This window comes from Diospyros lotus, chromosome 7 (assembly GCF_014633365.1).
Source record: "Diospyros lotus cultivar Yz01 chromosome 7, ASM1463336v1, whole genome shotgun sequence".
Taxonomy (NCBI): Eukaryota; Viridiplantae; Streptophyta; class Magnoliopsida; order Ericales; family Ebenaceae; genus Diospyros; species Diospyros lotus.
Genome location: NC_068344.1, coordinates 20699650 through 20717909, shown reverse-complemented (window position 1 = coordinate 20717909; position 18260 = coordinate 20699650). Strand labels below are relative to the sequence as shown.

At 35.7% G+C, this 18260-nt stretch overlaps 1 protein-coding gene across 1 annotated transcript; it reads left to right on the top strand.

Moving 5' to 3' along the window:
* Window positions 1-3453: 3453 nt before the first annotated feature.
* On the top strand, window positions 3454-4965 carry LOC127806960 (uncharacterized). Its single transcript, XM_052344586.1, has 3 exons — window positions 3454-3621; window positions 3719-3837; window positions 4701-4965. The coding sequence occupies exons 1-3, from the start codon at window positions 3527-3529 to the stop codon at window positions 4814-4816; spliced, it is 330 nt and encodes a 109-aa protein (XP_052200546.1). The 5' UTR covers window positions 3454-3526; the 3' UTR covers window positions 4817-4965.
* The last annotated feature ends 13295 nt before the right edge of the window (window positions 4966-18260 follow it).

Genomic DNA, 18260 nt, shown 5'->3' with positions numbered 1-18260 from the left:
ATCACCCTGGCATGCATACTTAAAAATGAGAGCAACGGAAGCGAAGTTAAACACGTGCATGCACTACGGTTAACCCTACTAACACAGCGGTCACAAAATAAATAAAAGAATACAAACTCCTGTGCCGACACACACGAAACTCGAGAAATGACCTGGCACAGTACAAAAATAAGAGAATAGACCCTACACAACCATCAGAGTTGACAGAGATTGACGGGACTGCCTGTACACTATACCGACTTTGCTGCTAGACGCTGACTCTCTTGCTCGGACCCACGCTGGCACTACTTGGAATGATGGAAAGCAAAGTGAGTCAAGAGACTCAGCAAGCATAAAGAAAAGAAAGGCTGAAGGCTGAACATAACTAGAAAAACTCTCCCTAAAATAAACCCCCAAGTACACACAAGCCATGAGACGCTACAACACAATAGTGGAGCATAATAAAAGCACATACCGGTTCTTGGGGCCCACACAAGACACACGGAACCCAAGTCCCATACCAACCTGCCGCTGCCCTGAAAAGCAACAAATATCGGCAACAAACCTGCGCGCGCAATCCCGGGTCGGTACTCCCGTCACCCGTATCCGTCGGTACTCTCGACAACCGAGCCATAGGCTCTCTCGGAACGGTACTCCCGTCCGAGAACTAAATACTATCAGTATCCATGCAATGCACATAGAAATACAATGGCGTAGTGAGCATCAAACGTGATACAAGGCGCCCATACATCCAGGCATCAGGCCATGCTCCGCCCACATAGTAAACCACACGCCATGCATATGCCGCGCTAGATGCAACCTAACCAAGCTAGAATGTCCGTGTCCAAGCATTCTCAATAGATGAATATCCCAACATGCATCCTGTACCCATGTGCATATCAAATCATGAACAGTAATATAATGTATCTAATCATGCAGTAAATCATATACCGGCAGAGCTTGTCAGCAGTGCGTGGCACCAGTCAACGGCCAGTGACTAGGGGTGTCCACTCGACGGTCCACATCAGGGCCATACCATAGTCTACCCCAACGTCACCAACAACCGACCCCTGCCCCACTGCTCGATAGCTCTAACCGAACCATAAATAAATCTGAGAAAAACTGTAAGTAAACCCAATAAAATCGTAAATAAACCCTTACGTCTAGGAACCTAGTTCCCAAACTGGTTCAGCATTATTCTTGAAAGGAGTGGGGGCGATACAAACCCCCGTAGGCACACAACAAATAAAACTCTAGAAGCCTCAGATTTAATTTAAATTAAAACAAATGAATAATAATTTAACAAATAAGGTTAGGTGCCGAATTAGAGTAAGGGAGGTGATAAAATACGAAAAATCACTGGGTCTTTTACGGGAATTGAAGAACACGAGGAAAGGGTTAAGAGCTTGCCTGAAACCAGCTGATTCTGACCTTACTCGAGCTCCCGATGCAAATTAAATCATTTCCTAACAAATAACACAACCGGGACTCAAATTAATTAATTTTAATCGCATAAAATTTATGATTTAAACATATAATACTTCTACTAATTTTTACCCACGTACCTGATCACTTCCCATGCCGAAAAATTCCAAAATCATTTTATTTTTTCCTTATTTTCTTTTCTTTCCTCTCTTTTCTTATTTTCTTCTCCTTTTCTTCTTCTCCTTCTTCTTCTTCCCTGCGTCTTCCTCCTCCTGCAACTCACTTTTTCTTCTCCTTTCCTTTCATTCTTCTTCTTCTTCTTCTTCTTCTTCTTCTTCCCGCATCACCTCCTCTGCGCCTGCGCGCGTTGCAGCCATGGCCGACGCTGCCCCAGTCGCTGCCTCAACCAGCACCGTTCTTGTCGCTTGCCTCTGGCCGACCACCGTGCGCCACCGCGCTTGCTGTCGCCTCTACTGCTTGCGTCGCCCCCTCTCGGCTGTTGTCGCTTGGCTAGGCGGCCATAGCCGAGCTTCACTCAGCCAGCTTCCATGGCCGCCCGCCCCTCCCTCTTTCTATCTCTCTCTCTCACTGCTCTCATTCCCTATCAACCCATATCTCACCCTCTCGATCTCCCTCATCTGATCTCTATCTCTCACTCTCTGCTCACCCTCCCCCTGTCTCTCCTCTGCTCACTTTGAAAAACATGGCCACTGGCCATTCCCCAGCTTCCACGCACACGAGCACAACACACATTTTACTTAACTAAATTTAATTAATTTAAATTATTTTAATTTATTCTTTTATTATTATTTTCAAAATTTGAGGATATTACAATATGAGTTGAGAAAGAAATGGGCTCAAGTGTATAGTCGGGCTCACTTTTGTGCTGGCATGACCACTTCACAGAGAAGTGAGAGCATTAATAAGTTTTTGAAGGATTATTTTAATCATGGTAGAATTGTTCTTCGGGAATTTGTAAGTCTGTACTCTAGGGCCATGGATAATCGTCGTGAAAAAGAAAGGGAGGCTGAACACTTAACACAACAAACAACACCTAATTTGGTTTGTAATTGGTCTGTAGAACATGAAGCTGCAAAAAAATACACCAAAAATATATTTTATTGGTTTCAAGAAGGTATTAAGCAAACTATTGATTTGTCATTGGAATTGGATAATGATGATGGAACTATCCGTACATATAAAGCTAAAGAGATTGAAGGTCGACAAAGGATTCGCACACTTACATACAATCAATTGGAACAAACAGTGTCATGCACATGTAGAAGCTTTGAGTTCAATGGAATCATTTGTTCGCATGCATTGAAGCTATTCTGCCACTTAGAGTTCAAAAGTTTACCTTCTCAATACTATTTGAAAATATGGACACGGGCAGCAACACATGATATTATTTGTGACCCCACGGGAGAGATAATACAAAATGACAATGATCCAATGCTATCAGCACATTATAGTGAGTTATCACAAATTTCACAAAAAATTATTGTCAAGGGTTCAAGGAGTCTTGATTTTTTTTCATTAAGCAAGTCACTATTGCTAGAAGTGGAAGAAAAGATTGAGGCCTTGGCTATAGCCTTCGATCAAGATGTGAACAAGAGCATTCCGATCGACACACATCATAATTTAGAATCAAACATGCAGCAGGACCCACAATTGAAAGACCCAACAAAAAGACGCTTTAAAGGCCAATGTAGCAAAAGAATGAAAGGTCCAATGGAAACCAAATCACGAAAAAAGAAATCGTCAAAAGTAATGGGTCAGTTGTTAACCAAACTTACTTGTATTATTTTTCATTCATGTATGTATGTGACAAAGAAAAATAACAGGGTATGTTTTTTTGGATGGCAAGATAGATAATAGGAATGCAACCCACATCATGAATCTTGGATGCTTGAACTCTAATCATGTTGTAGATATGGTAAATAACGATTCTATTTTTATAAAGCAAATGTTTGTTGTTAATTCTCTTCTTAAATTTATTATATTTATGTGAATAATTAATATTTTTCTTTTATATTTATGTAGGGGGTATTTGGAATGGCCCAACAAACATATTATAACAATAATAGTTGGCAATTGATGCATCCTGGAGGCACGTATCCACATGCAAGTTTACAACCTCAATGCATGTTTCAACCATGGAATATCGCATCTCAACAAAGGGCACTCCCCTCAAATGATTTCTCAATGTCACAGGAGGTATATAAATTCTATATGTTTCTACAAATTTGGTCTCTATGTTGCCTTTACCATCTCAACTTATGATTTTGCTATTCATTTTGTGGACTCTCATCAGGCTTCTTCATCCCAAATGTATGCATTTCCAAAAATACCTAGAAGTCAACAATTTCAAAGTTCGTCAACATCAAACTTCACGAATTAACCGACATTGTAGAAAGCAGTGGTTCACTAAGTGTAAGTTACTATTTAATTAATTAATTATTTTATTTTATTCTTTTAACATAATGCACTTTTTATTTGGGTTGATTCTCGTGTGGGCTGAGTTTATGTAAAACATTATATGAGCATTGTATTTCTAATTCTTTGTTTGATTTTGTGAATGATATCTCCAAGTTTATATTATCAATTGTATATCCTTGGACGTTTGTTGGTTCTAGACTTGCATTCTAAGGCTAGTTAGCTTTATGTGGCAGACTGTAATGAGTCAATTTTCTTAGTCAGTTACTAATTTAGTTTTTCCAGTTGACTGCCAGGTGTTAGTTTGTTAGAGAAGTTGTTAGAGGTTGTTAGATTAAGACAGCTACTATAAAAGGATTCTTGTAGTTTTTAAACTCCTTCACTTTTTTAAACTGTCTTCTATTTCAATATCATCAACCTGTTGATAGCAAATTCCACTCCCTATTTCTCTCTAAAATGGTTTACATCTTCAGATTATATATATGTGGTATGCAACAGAAATAGCATATCTTCCTATATACATATAGGAAAAGAATTTGTGAATGCAAATTTTACATAAATAAGTATTTCGTAAAAGAAGCAATTCAAGAATATCTTCCAATAATGAGCCACTTGTTTTTTCATTTCAATGTTGGGCAAACATTTTTAATTTTATTTGAAAATGCTCAACATACATGAGAAAGTGAAGGAGTTCTGTATTAAGCAACCAATAGATTTAGAAGGTAGAAAATTATCAAATCACTATGAAGATTCTGGAGCTAGGATCATTATTGCTGTGATCACGGTTTGAAAGATATGTAATTGGTTTATGTAAGTGGTGTAGTCTTAAGGTGAATTTTAATTCATTGTTTAATATGCAGGTTTTGATGGAGTTGAGATCCATGGAGCTCATGGTTTTCTATTACTGCAATTTCTAAAAGACCAAGTCAATGATGTAAATTGTCATTATGGAGGATCTTTGGAGGGCAAATATTGATTTGCACTTGAAATTGTTGAAGTTGTTGCTAATGAGATAGGAGCAGATAAATTGTTGAAGCTATTGTTATTAGTGAAATTGTTGAACTTGTTTCTTATAATTATGTTTATGAACTTATAGCTAAGAACCATACAAATCTAATTGTTCATGGACGTGTGGCAAAGACACTCTTTATGTTTTTTGCTTCTTAAACATAATTATGCTTACTTTTTATTTGCTTGCTTGTGTCCCAAATGCTTAAACAAATGATATGTCCCTTTGTTGCAATAGTTCTCAAACTGAGGGCCTATTTTTTATATCATGGATTATAGTCCACTTAAATAATGTCCCTTTAAGTGGTGTAGTCCACTTAAATGTTTTAGCAAAACTGAGGGCCTATAGGTTGTATTTGGCCTTTTTATGTAGAAGAAATTTTCAGGACTAGGAATTGGATTCTTTGACAATTTTTTACGGTCTGCTTGATGATTATGTTTTGTTTGCATAGCTTAAGAACGTTTGGATTTGATGGCCTTCGTTAAAAGATTCTTTTTGTTAAATACATTATAAGGTGCTATTTTTCTAAATTTTGATTAAATTATTAAAAATTAAAAATTAAATCTAATCAATAATGTACTAATATATATATATATATCTAAGTGATTTAATTAGAATTAAACCCATTATCTGCTATAAATAAGAGAGTAACAGATAAATTAATGAAAAATGTTACAAAGGAACACAATTTTAATTGACTGTTTCAAATTTTACAAAGAAAAATTGTTTAAAATTACCATTAAAAGTAGCTACCAACGAGCATTTGGAGTTATATACATTCAAAATTTAAACATACATTCAAATCAAATTGTACAAGATTATTCCAAAAACTATCCAACTAAACAATAACATAGCCATTAATCGTCTCTTAATTCTCTTCTCATTCGCAAGCTCCCTTAATAGATGATTTCTATTTCTCATTAAACCATGCACTGCTTCAGCATATCGATCATTGACGGCATTATCAAACCATTCAAAATATTCGCAGCCACGCCCTTTAGGGCCATAATTACCACACCCAAAAAATCTTCTTCCTGCATTTCTGGAGGTTGTTGCTGTAATCAATGGAGCAATCTGGCCGCAATAACATGTTTTCATCTCTGGTGATGTACTTCCATTATTTGAAGTGTTGTCCATTGATTGAGACATACGACTGTTATAAGATTGTGAACGAGACATTTATCTGCATAGTAACATATTCATTACAAATATACAACACTTCACAAATATATGGTGTTGATGTTGTATTATAGTTATTGTATTATGCTATGGAAGTAGGTAAATTGTCTTTGAAGCTACACAATTTTTAATTTAAGTTTAATTCTACAGTTTTGCAGTTCAATCAAAATTTAGTCTTAAACTGAAAAAACATGAAATGATTAATGATAAGTTACAACCGTTTCAAAATTTATGATTAAAGATAAGTAACAACTAATCAAAATTTCAAATTTATGACTGTTTAATGATTAATGATATACAACTAATCAAAGCTAAGCACTGAGACAATAAATTTCAAAATTTATAAATTGAACAAACAAAGCTAAGAAATTAATAATATATCAGGCCAAAATTTGTTTGGACAACTATTTACAAAAAAAAAATTAAAAAAATTCCATAAGATTATCAACCCCAAAATAGTCAATAATATATCAAACATCCAAAATATAAATATAACAAATATAAATGAGTAAGAAATTAGCAATACCTAGAAGAAACACGAAGGCGGAGGGGAGGGGACGCCGCAGCCACTACCCGTTTATGCAGTTCCTGTTTCACAGAATCCAAACATTTAGGGTTTTATAACTTAAAGCAATGAAATACGAATGAAGCAAAATAAGATGAAACAAATTAAACACAAACTTGAGAGAATGTGAGGACTGACGCCGAAAGTGAAGGGTCGCTGTTGGGGCGTCGGAGGTGGAGGGGATGCCGCAGTTGTTGCTGGAAGAAACGCCGGATGTGGACGGGAAGTCGCGACCGCTACTGGAAGGGATGAAAAGAGTGAGGGTCGTTGCTAGACCACGCCGGAGATGAAAGCCCGCCTCCACACACAAAGAGACAGAGAAAGATGCGTGAAAGAGGGAAATGGAAGAAGCCCGCGTTCTCAGAGAGGAAATTGTTCTCTGGAAATAAAGTGAGAGAGAGAGTACATGAACCATCAAATGGAAGTGGCAGAAATCTTGGGCCGCGTGATTTTGAAATAATTAAAAGAAAATTAAAAGAAATGGCTAGGGTTGACGGAACTCACGTTTATTTAAAATAATAGAAGGGGCAGCACTTTATTTGACAGAATTAACTAAGGGTAAACTTACCCCAATTAAATGGGGTGCACAAAATCGCACTCCTTATATTGTGGGCGAGCTCCACTCCCAGTTGTAATATTCTCTTGTAAGAACACACTTTTTTTTTTTTTTTTTTAAGTTGTAAGAACGCATTTAATTAATAAATATTAAATCCCCCAAACCTGTATGATATTTTGATTCGCTTTAAATGTTGCATGGATTTTTGTGACGGCCCAAAACTTTTCCTTTCCATTTCCGTTTCATCTCTATCTCTGTCTCTCTCATTGTACTTTTGCCAGTTTCCATATCTCTGCATTTCTCAACTCCTTTCGGCAAAAAAGAACCGGCAATACGTAGGATTGACGGTCGTATTGCCGGTGGATGGGCCCCATTCAAATTAAAATCTAAATAGAATAAATTTTGCTACTAACTTTAACAAACAATGATATCTAAAATATATATATATATATATTTAATAATAGCTATTTATTATTATTATTATTAAGAAATCTGTCAAAATCATTCATTATTATGAATTATAATATCAATTCTAGTAATTCTCAGCCAAAAAAATTAACTTTCTAATAATATTTTAATTGAAAAATCCAAAACAAAAAACCAAATTATTATGAAAAATGTTTTGCACATTATGAGAAATTAATGTTATTTACTGTGCTAGGATTTGCGCCCACAAGAAAGCAGAAAGTTTGAGGAAGACCAAAGTAACAATGACGTGGTCGCAGTTGGCTCCCTTGATTCCAAGGTGATCGCCTGCAAAGATGCTTGCAAAACAATCGAAAATAATTAGATTAGAAGTACTCTCGAAAAACTTTCTCAATACTTAACCTAATGATTGTTTATAGGAGCCATGGAAAGGAAAGATAGAAGTAAAGGAGAAATCTTGAAAAGAAGGGGAATAGTATAGTATGTACTGTCACTCCTCTATCATCTTATAAAAAATTTAAAAATTATTATTATTATTATTATTTATATCATATACGTGTCTTTTTATTTTTGTGGATTCATGTGTGATAATTGTGACTTAAAATTTAAATTATCTAAGATTTCTCATTTGATTATAATTAAAATTTTAAATTTGATTATGATTAGAATGTTAATTTGAGTGTGATTAAGATTTATCTTAAATTGAAAATTTATCTTCTTATCTCATCTTCTAATCAGAATATAATTTCTTATATATATCTGCAGATAAGTGTTAGATGTATAACTAGGTGTCTAATATTTTGAAATTATGGTAGCTTTATTACTATTGTAGTACTAATATCATCACAGTGACATTTTATTCTTTCTACCTATGGTTTTTTCCGATTTGGGTTTTTCACATTAAATTTATGTGTTCGTTTGTGTGCTTTACAATTTGATTGTGGTTTGTTTTCAATTCAAAATTCTAACAAATTGGTATTAGAGCCGTTTATCAAACCATTAGCTTTTGACAGATCTCAGCCATTGGATTTACAGTTTCTTCATCATCTTCTTCAGCTAAGGTTTCTAGCTACCATAGTCGCTATTGCAACTATAGCCGCCGTCGACAACTGCACTTGCTCTGTCGTTGTTGACCGCTATCAGCCTCCACACTATCGTTGACCTTCATGAGCTCCTTTTGCAGTCATCGTCGATCGCCCTTGTCGTTGCCAACAAACTGTCTTCATTCTTCGACCCTTCATCTTCTCTGGGAATTGCTGTCCATCATTGGCCCCTAACCTCTGCTATTTACATCCATCGCCAACCGCCACCTCTTTCATCTCCTCCGTTCATCTTTATCATTGGTCATCACCTCCCTCATTCGCCATAACTGTAGATGAAATATCCTTTTTCCTTCTACCATCATCAATCTCTATCGCAACCAACCATCGCCACCATTAGCCCTACTTACCTTCATCATTTCTTCCATCATTATCAACTGTCTGTTCATTTTCCTCGTTGATGGCCCCTTTTATGCTTTACCACCATCGGCGATGTTGTGTTCGCTATAGCTTTCTCTAGTCGTCGTCTTCCAGTCACTATCAATTGCTTCTTGCCTAGATCTAGACCTGACCCACCCAAGATCAAATCCGTTTCAGATCTGTTCAGCTTAGATCTGATCCATCAGACCATATCCGACGCACGAGATCTGTCCAACCCAGATTCACCCAAATTTGTTGCCTATATCCACTATCCTAGTCTGTTTTCTATTTTGCTTTTATTTATTGATGGTTTGGCATTATTTGGGGTTATTTAATTTTCGCAATGGCTACCTTAAAGTATGATATTCCATTGTTGGACTAGAATATTAGATTCTCACTATGGTAAGTTAATATGTGTATAATTTTGGCATAGATGGATTTAGATCATGCACTTTTGGGCTTTGATAAAATGCTACAATCATGGAGTACAGAGAAAAAACAATGTAAGGATCGTAAAGCCTTATCTCAAATACATTTGCATTTATTGAATCAAATTTTGTAGGATGTTATGAAAGAAAAAACATTGTTGCTCTATTGTTGAAACTGGAGTAGTTGTGTATGACTAAAAGTTTGACTAGTAAGTTACATTTTGTCGACGTTCGAAATTAGTCAACCGTGATTCGTCAGCCTACAATGAGAAAATGAACACCAATGTCAAGAGGAGAAATGTAACACCCTCTCCTAGAACTGCTCGAGAATAGGTGCTATGAAAAAAATAGATAAAATAAAATTAACTCTCTGATAAACTAAAACTGAAATCATCAATAACTCAACTAATCAAAACTAGAAGCATCTCAAACAATTGAAATTGAACTCTGAGCTAATATAAACTAAAACCATAAATTATGTCTAAGGAAAAATCCCTCAATTGAAATATAAAATAATCCTAAACTAACAAGACACTATAAAACTCCCAAACATCTTTGATCTTGAGCGACTCTATGTACACACACTACTGACCACTGCTGCTAAGCACCACATCTGGTACTCCCCCGCTAGGATCTGGAATGGTGATGAGTACAAGGTGAGCTACAAAGCTTAACAAGTAATAAATTGGAAATGAATAACTAAAATTGAATCGAAAAATATCGATATTGATAAATTACTTACTAAACTTGTACTGAGTATAATCACTGTTTGATTGCATTCACAAAAATGTAATGCACATAAACTGTAAACTAAATGTAGGTATGCAAGTTTGACTCATAGGCCCACACAACTGTAATACATATTTGACTAATCTGAATCTTGCATACATAAAAACTGTAAGCACATACTGTGGGTAATATACCCCTAGCCCCTTGGTCGTTACCAGACGAGCAACTCATAAACTGAGCTGAAACTAGTGGGATCCTCACGGACTAGCTGCCTATCGTGCATACTGATTGCAATGCTCATAGACATGTTGGCACATGATATGTAGTGCTCCATATAAAGTCATGCTCAATGCTCATACCAAAATTTATGCACATAATCTCACAAAATAATGCTGAACATGTCATAATAAATGCTAAACTTATAGTTTGATCTTCAATATATTGGAATACAAAGATTCTATGAATTATGTATTATGGTATGGGCATAATTAACTTACCATATTTGGCATGAGATTTCAATATTTAGAAATATTGAATATTTTTATTTGACTAAAACTTGAATTAAGCTCACTGGGAAGTTATTTGGATTTTCTGGAAAAACCATCTGGATATGATGAAAGACATCCGGATATGAAGAAGGCTCATCTGAATACGCTGGCATTCAAATAAAAAACTATTCGGATATACTGGAATGTATTCGGATATGAACTAGGACGTCCAGATATGATTCTAGACATCCAAATATCTCACAAGGCATTCAAATATATTAAGAGACTATTCGAATATGAAATTTAACTTTGGAAAGAGGCATCCGGATACAGAAGGAGGCATCCGGATATGCTAAACCTATCCGGATAAAAGGAAAGGGCATCGGGATATGAGCTATCCGGATGTACAAAGAATCATCCGGATATCATATGCAAAATACTAAAAACTCGTTCGGATATGAACCAAGATATTCGGATATCACTCACAAAGAATAATAAACACATCCAGATAAAACTCAAGGCATCTAGATATTACTCACAATAGGAACTAGGCTCATCCGAATGTGATACACGCCATTCGGATATCTTACTAAGGCCATCCAAATACCATCCAAATACGCCCAAGGGTCATTCGGATGTCACTAACATAAAAAATTTTCTCTCATCCGGATAGCCTCTAGCTCATCCAGGTATCACTCACATGTTCTAAAAAATCCATCCAGATACGAAGGGACGCATCCGTATGTCTGCAATTTTATAACCTAGAAACAAATGAACAAAGACTCTAATTTTGATTCAAAACTTAATGATCCTACACCATTCCAAAAGAAAACTTGGAAAAACAAATCCCAATCGATGTGAAACAACTTTAAGGATGATTCAAGGATAATATTTGATTGAATCGCCATAAAAATCATGCTCATCTTGCTCATGCATTCACTATATACGTATATATATAACGCATATGCTAATTGTTATTGATAAAACTTGAAAACTATAACAAAGAATTATGGGATAAACTAAGAACAAATGCTAATATACTCCTGTAAGAAAGGATCACAAGGAAAAGAACTTGCCTTATGATCTTCTTGATTGGTTCTGACGATTTCAACCAGAAATCTCCTAAGCAAAGACTTAAACCCACTATTGCTTCTTGGCTTCTCTGTTCTTCATAGCATGAAGAGAACTATGCATCTATGAGTATATATATATATATATATATAAGGGAGAGGCAGCCCTATAAGCTCATCTCATTCTCATAATACAACTAGGAGACTTTCAATCCAAATCCTCCTCACGTAGGGATCATCTTAATCCCTTAATCATAATAATTCTAATTAATTATTTAAATTCTAATAACAACTACTTAAATGACCAACATGTCCTTGCATTTAGTTTTCACCTAATTAGATTCCATTTAAATGTTATTCTCTCAATTAAAAATTTTGAATTGCCACATTAAATAATTAATTAGCAAAAATACTTTTAATTAATTCTAAATAAATTTTAGACCTTCTAAAGGGTTGTTACAAGAAAACAATAGAATCAATAATAAATTGCACATAGGGAAGCTTTTACGTGGTTTAGCTGGAATGATGCCTAGTCCACGACTGTTCTCTAGTTATTCCGATAGAGTAATAGTATATTATTGTTGCTCATTCATCCTTTACAATTGTTTTTAACCCCTATTCATAGTGTGGGGTGTTTACAATTTTCCTAAAATCCAAAATAAAAGGATAATATTATGGAGACAATATGTCCTTATCAACTCCATAAAATCGAGAATAGATTTCGCATTATCAGGGATCTGATTTGCCTCAGATAAGACAGGTGGACGTCACCTCTGATTATTCCACGGTCTTTTGTTATGCGAGCTGAACAGTTTGGCCAACGAACTGAAAGCATCGCTGGGAACTTGCTTGGTTTCGTGGTCTGAGCTCGAGTTTCAGTGATGTGCGACCTTGCTTTGAAGACCTCGGCCTTGGGCCTAGGGAGGTTGGGCTAGCCTGTTGGGTCGAGTCTAGTCCATAAAAAGTGGTCCAAGAAATACCCATAACACATCTCAAACAAATATTATATTCTCATCGAATGACAAAAGATACATCTATTGAAAGGAATTTAATAGTTTTAAGGGAAATTGTTTCTAATTTGGAAAGCATGGAGGTTAATACAATGATAAGGATTTGGGCTTAATTATGTTATGTTCATTATTGGTCTTGTATTCAACTTTTAGAAACACCATACTCTATAGTCATTACACTATCATCATAAATAAAGTTTATAATGTTTTGTTCTCGAAAGAGAAAATTGATAAGTAGTTATTGGGATATTTTGAAAATCAGGGAGATAATCTATTGATTAAAGGGAGAACGCATGATAGAAATTCTAGTGACAAAGGAAAAGGTAGATCAAAGTCTAGAAATAAAGACAAAACCTGTAATTATTGTAAAAAGAAAAGACATAAAAAATGAGTGTTTTAAACTGCATAACAAACTTAAAAGAGGGGAATCTAACCAGAAAGGAAAACAGTAATGATGTAGAACTTATGGTGATAACTAATGAAATTACCAATGTAACGACCCGTTAATGGGTCTAGGACATTTATCATTAATTTTGATGTGTGTTATATTTTGTTATATCTTAATCAATGTGATAAAAATGGAAATTTATGTGTGTTGAAAAGTCCAAGTAAAGGGAGAGAAAAATGTGTGGAAAAGTCAAAGATAAAAAATGTTGAAATGTCAAATGATTTTAAGGTTGAAAAGTCAAAATTGGTTGGGGGAAACGAAGTGGGTTGTCGGCTGTGTATGTGTGTAAATATGTATAAATGTGAGGGCATTATATATGGGAAAAGAAAAGTGGGTTGTTTGCTGGGGGGGCAGCTTGTCGTGCAAACTATTTCCTCTCCTTCTTTCTTCTCCTCCTTCTTGGTCTTCTCCCGATCGCTTCTCCTCTTCTCCTTCTTCTTTTTCTCGATTTGTGAAGCTTCAAGTAAGAAGGGTTTAAGTTCCAACGGCTACTTCTTCTCTTCAGTCCAGCTATCCAAGCCAAGGCAAGTTCTTACTCTTTTTCTCTATCTCTTATGCAAGTTCATATTCTTCTTCTTTCCATAAGAAAGCCCTAATTCTCTTTTCCAGTCCAATGTTATTGGTTCTTTCATTTTTTTGGAAGTTTGGTGCTTGAACCCCCATTTTTTGATTAAAATGGATCTCTCTTCTTGGTTTGTAATTCTCTGTTGGGTCGGCTAAGGCTATGCAAAAGGCGACTTTCCATGCCAAGAGTAGACTTTCTGATCTAGATGTCAGAAAATTATTTTTATGCATTTTATTCTTACCTAAGTCATGGTTTTAGTGGAAAATATCCTTTTTATTAAATGGTGCAAGTTGGCTCAACAATCTTATGCATGTATGTAACCATGTTTGGAACACATAGTGTTGGATGATAAATATTTGCACACATATTATTTTACACGACGGCTATGTACTACGCGGGGGAAAGGATATTCGAATGTATAATGGACAAGCGCTTGACGCGGGCGAGCTACGACTATGAGCTCGGTAAGTGGGACTCAGTCCATTGTTAATGATTGAATTGAAATTATGTATGTGCATATATTTTAAGCCCTTGGCTTCCAATATGAGTTATGTGGGCTAAGAGTCATTCGTGAATAATGGAGTGAGTGCATGAATTATGTGGTGCTAGGAGGCATGGCATGGATATGATCATTGTTGCGGGTAGTTTTATTATACTTCATTTCTTGTTATTCTATTGATGCCTATGCCTTAACTCATATCGCTATCATTTGCTTTATATTATACTTGCTAAGTCTTGTGGGTCACTCTTGTTTTGCGTCATTCTAGGTAAGGGGAAAGTGGTAATCGAAGGAAAATCCATTAGAGTTAGAGACCTGGGGTACTATGTGTATAGAGATGTCGCAATCGAAAAAGTCCTTAGGGAGTTGTTTGAGGTCATGTGGAAAGAGTCTATTTTGTATTTATATTTTTGTTGTCCTTTCATTTTGGTTTTTATGGATAGCTAAGCCCCAAAGAAGTTGATGTATGAATGATGTTGTAATTAATTTTTGTGGGCTTCGCCATTAAATAGATTGGATGTGGTTGGTTTTTAATTAAGTATTTATCTGTGCCAATCTTTTAAAGACATCTCGAATTCCTATCATAGCTGAGATTTTCGAGAATGAGCCCCCACTATTGGTCCCTTGACACACAATGGCCACTCAAGATGGGGGGTGAATTGAGTGTTAAAAACTTATTAAACCTAATTCTTCCCCTTTAAAATTCTTGAGCTTTTGTTATACACAAAATACACTTGTTATAAATATATATGTTGTTTGAGAGTGATAACAATATAGATACACAAACAACCACAATATCAACACAAGATATATAGTGGTTTGGTGTCTCCAACACCTACTCCACTCTCTCAAGGTCAACCCAACACTTGAGGTTCCACTAAAATCACAACACTAGGTTTCCACACAAGATCACCTAGCAAATTTGTACACCCCGAGGTTTCCCCTTAGCTCACCCCAAAAACTAATACAGCACAATAATACACCCGGATTACTTGGGCTCTAGGATGCCACTCACAATCCACAAATTAATACAAATAAATCCTTTGTCCAAACAACCTTGGACTAGTATGGAGTTAGACACAATGATGTACAAGGAAAAATAAAAATAATACAAGTTACCATAAATGGAGAGAATATATTCTCATTTGCCTTGGGCTCCAATGGATTGATCTTTTATTCTTGGGCCTTGTATTGCTTTTCTTGAGTGCTTGAGAGCTTGAGAGTGCTTTTAGAAAGATTGATCTTGGTTGTGCATTAGCCTTCTCTAGATTTCTCCTCTTGATATATATAGCAGAGCTTCCAACGGATCTTTAAATAGCTGGAAAATTCGACCGTTGTAGTCTGGGAGTCGACTTCTCTAAAACATGAGTCAATTTCCATTTTAAGTGGGAGTCGACTCTAGTTATACAAGAGTCAACTTCTCTAGTGCTAAAGTCAAATCTTCGAAATACACCAATGTTATCAGGTCGACTCTACATAACATGCTCTCGGCTAGGTCGACTCTAGCTTTGCAACAGTTAACTTCTGAGGCCAAATTTATAGAAAATATATTTTATACATATAACATTTGTTTAAAGATATAAACCATATAGCAAATATACATTACAAGTAAATGTCCACATTTTCCTTAATTTATACTTTACCTTCCATTTACTTTAATACATAAATGTAAATAAAAAAGTATCCCTTATTTGGATTCAATAAAAATATTTAAAAAATTAAAATTTAAAACAATAAGAAAGTAGAATTTTGATTTTAGTACAAAATTGGAATTTAGCGATTTTACCAACCCCAAAATACATACCTTCTATTTCTTAAAAAAATTATTAAAAATAATTTTAATAACAATGAATATTAGCTATCGAAATATCGGCAAATAGTTTTCCAAAATGAAAATATTTTCTTATATATTCCCTTATAGTGCGCTAATCTTCTAGACTTAGAGAAATAACATTTCTCAGTTCATTTTGATACACAAAATACTATAATACTTAAGACATATCAAAAATTCATTAGGGGTTTTAAATATACCAAAAATAGTTTTACTTAAATTATATTTTTTCAAACATCAAAACACACAATAGGTTGATTGGAGCAATTTGGCTCAACACCCACAACCTAACCTTGTGAAGATTAAATTATTGACACACTATGCACGTTTTATATGTCTCCTAATAGGGATTGGTTTTCAACATATAAAACTTTGACTACTAGTAATGTGTTAATGGGAAATAATTATTCTTGTAAAATTGTTGGCATTCGAACAATTAAAATTAAGATATTTGATGGTATTGTTAGAACTTTTAACTAATGTCAAACATGTTCCTAATTTTAAGAGAAATCTTATTTGATTGAGTACTCTTAATTTAAATGGGTACAAGTTCATTGGTGAAGGTGGAGTCATTAAAGTCAATAAAGGTGCTCTTGTTGTGATGAAAAGCAAAAAGTAGTATGGCAGATTATATGTTTTGCAAGGTTTTACTATTACAGATAATGCTGTTGTTACTACATTTTTCTTGTTAAATATCAATATCATTCAATTTTGGCATATGCATCTTGGACATATGAGTAAAATAGGTATGGTTGAATTAAGAAAAAGAGGACTTCTAGAAGGGCAAAGTATTCGAAAACTAGAGTTGTGTGAGTATTGTGTCTTTGGTAAGTATTGTGGGGTGTCCTAAAATTCTACTAAGTCTCAAAGCAATTTTTGAATATATTCTTCCCCGGAGAGTCTCCAAGATGGAAGCCTCCTGAACCCCTCTGGGATCGGCCTAGCATGCATCATTTTTGGTAAGTGTTGTGGGGAACCCTCTAGGATCGACCTAGCATGCATTATTTTTGCTCAAGTCCAATGATACTCTTCTCCTAAACCCAAGCCATCCAGTAGCTCGAAGCCTTCTTCGAAACCACCCAAAGATAGCCATGGGGTGCCTAACCCCGAAGACTTCTCTAGGTCCTCTGACCTCCCTAAGGCCTTATCTGAAAGAGTCTTTCGATTCGACCATGGGTCCCATAATTTTTCCTATAAATAGGCGCCTCTTTGAAGGTAAAAGAACCTTTTTGGGAAGATCTCTCAGACTAGTTAATCATCACTCAATCTCTCTCAAGAGCCCATCTAGGAACATAAATATCCCTTCAAGACACAGAATAGAGATATACACTTACATCATACATCATACTTTGGACATACCTTGGACTATTGTCTGACTTCGGTATTGGAAGGCCTGCTTGGGGAAGTCTCTCGTGTGCCTTTCTAACTTCTATTTGTGATTGCAGGCTAAGTCCTAGCCCAACTCACCCAAAAGACGGGAAACCTTGCCTCCAAAAGATCCATCGGGGTCCCCTTTCTCTTAATTCCTCAAATGCCAATTTGAGAAGCTCATCCAAAAGCCCCTAAGGACCTTCGGGTTCCTATCTATTTGGGTTCTAGCTTCAACCCATTCCAAATATGTTTGGCCTTGCTTGTGGCATCTCGAACTCTCTATCATGGTGAAAGACTTTGCTCTAGCTAATCCCAAGACAAATAAATTTAATTTTTATAGTTAAGCAACAACATTTTGGTCCTTTAGTAGGAATCAAGAAAAAATCCATCTCTTACATGCCACCATAAGGGTCAGTTGTGTGAAGATACTATGCTCCTACTTCATCCTGCAGTGTTTCCTTATGAACCATGCTTTGAATCCTCCAAGAAGGCATTCGGGAGCTTTTCACAAGGCTTTTCTCTTGCTATTATGAACCTTCCAAGGTTTTTCTCTAGCTATTATGCTAGTCCTCAAGAGAAAAATGCACCTTCTCACCTTATATCTCTGCTAGGCATCCATGTTGTTCATCAAGGTAGGGATTTAGGTTAAGGAAGTGAGAAGTGAGGAGGACAGTCCCTCTGTTGATAAAGGCCAAGTTGGAGCACATCAATTCCCAAACTTGTATTTAATGGCTAGGGATTGTTCTCCTTAACAATGCGGCACCCACAAAAGAGTGTTTTTGTAAC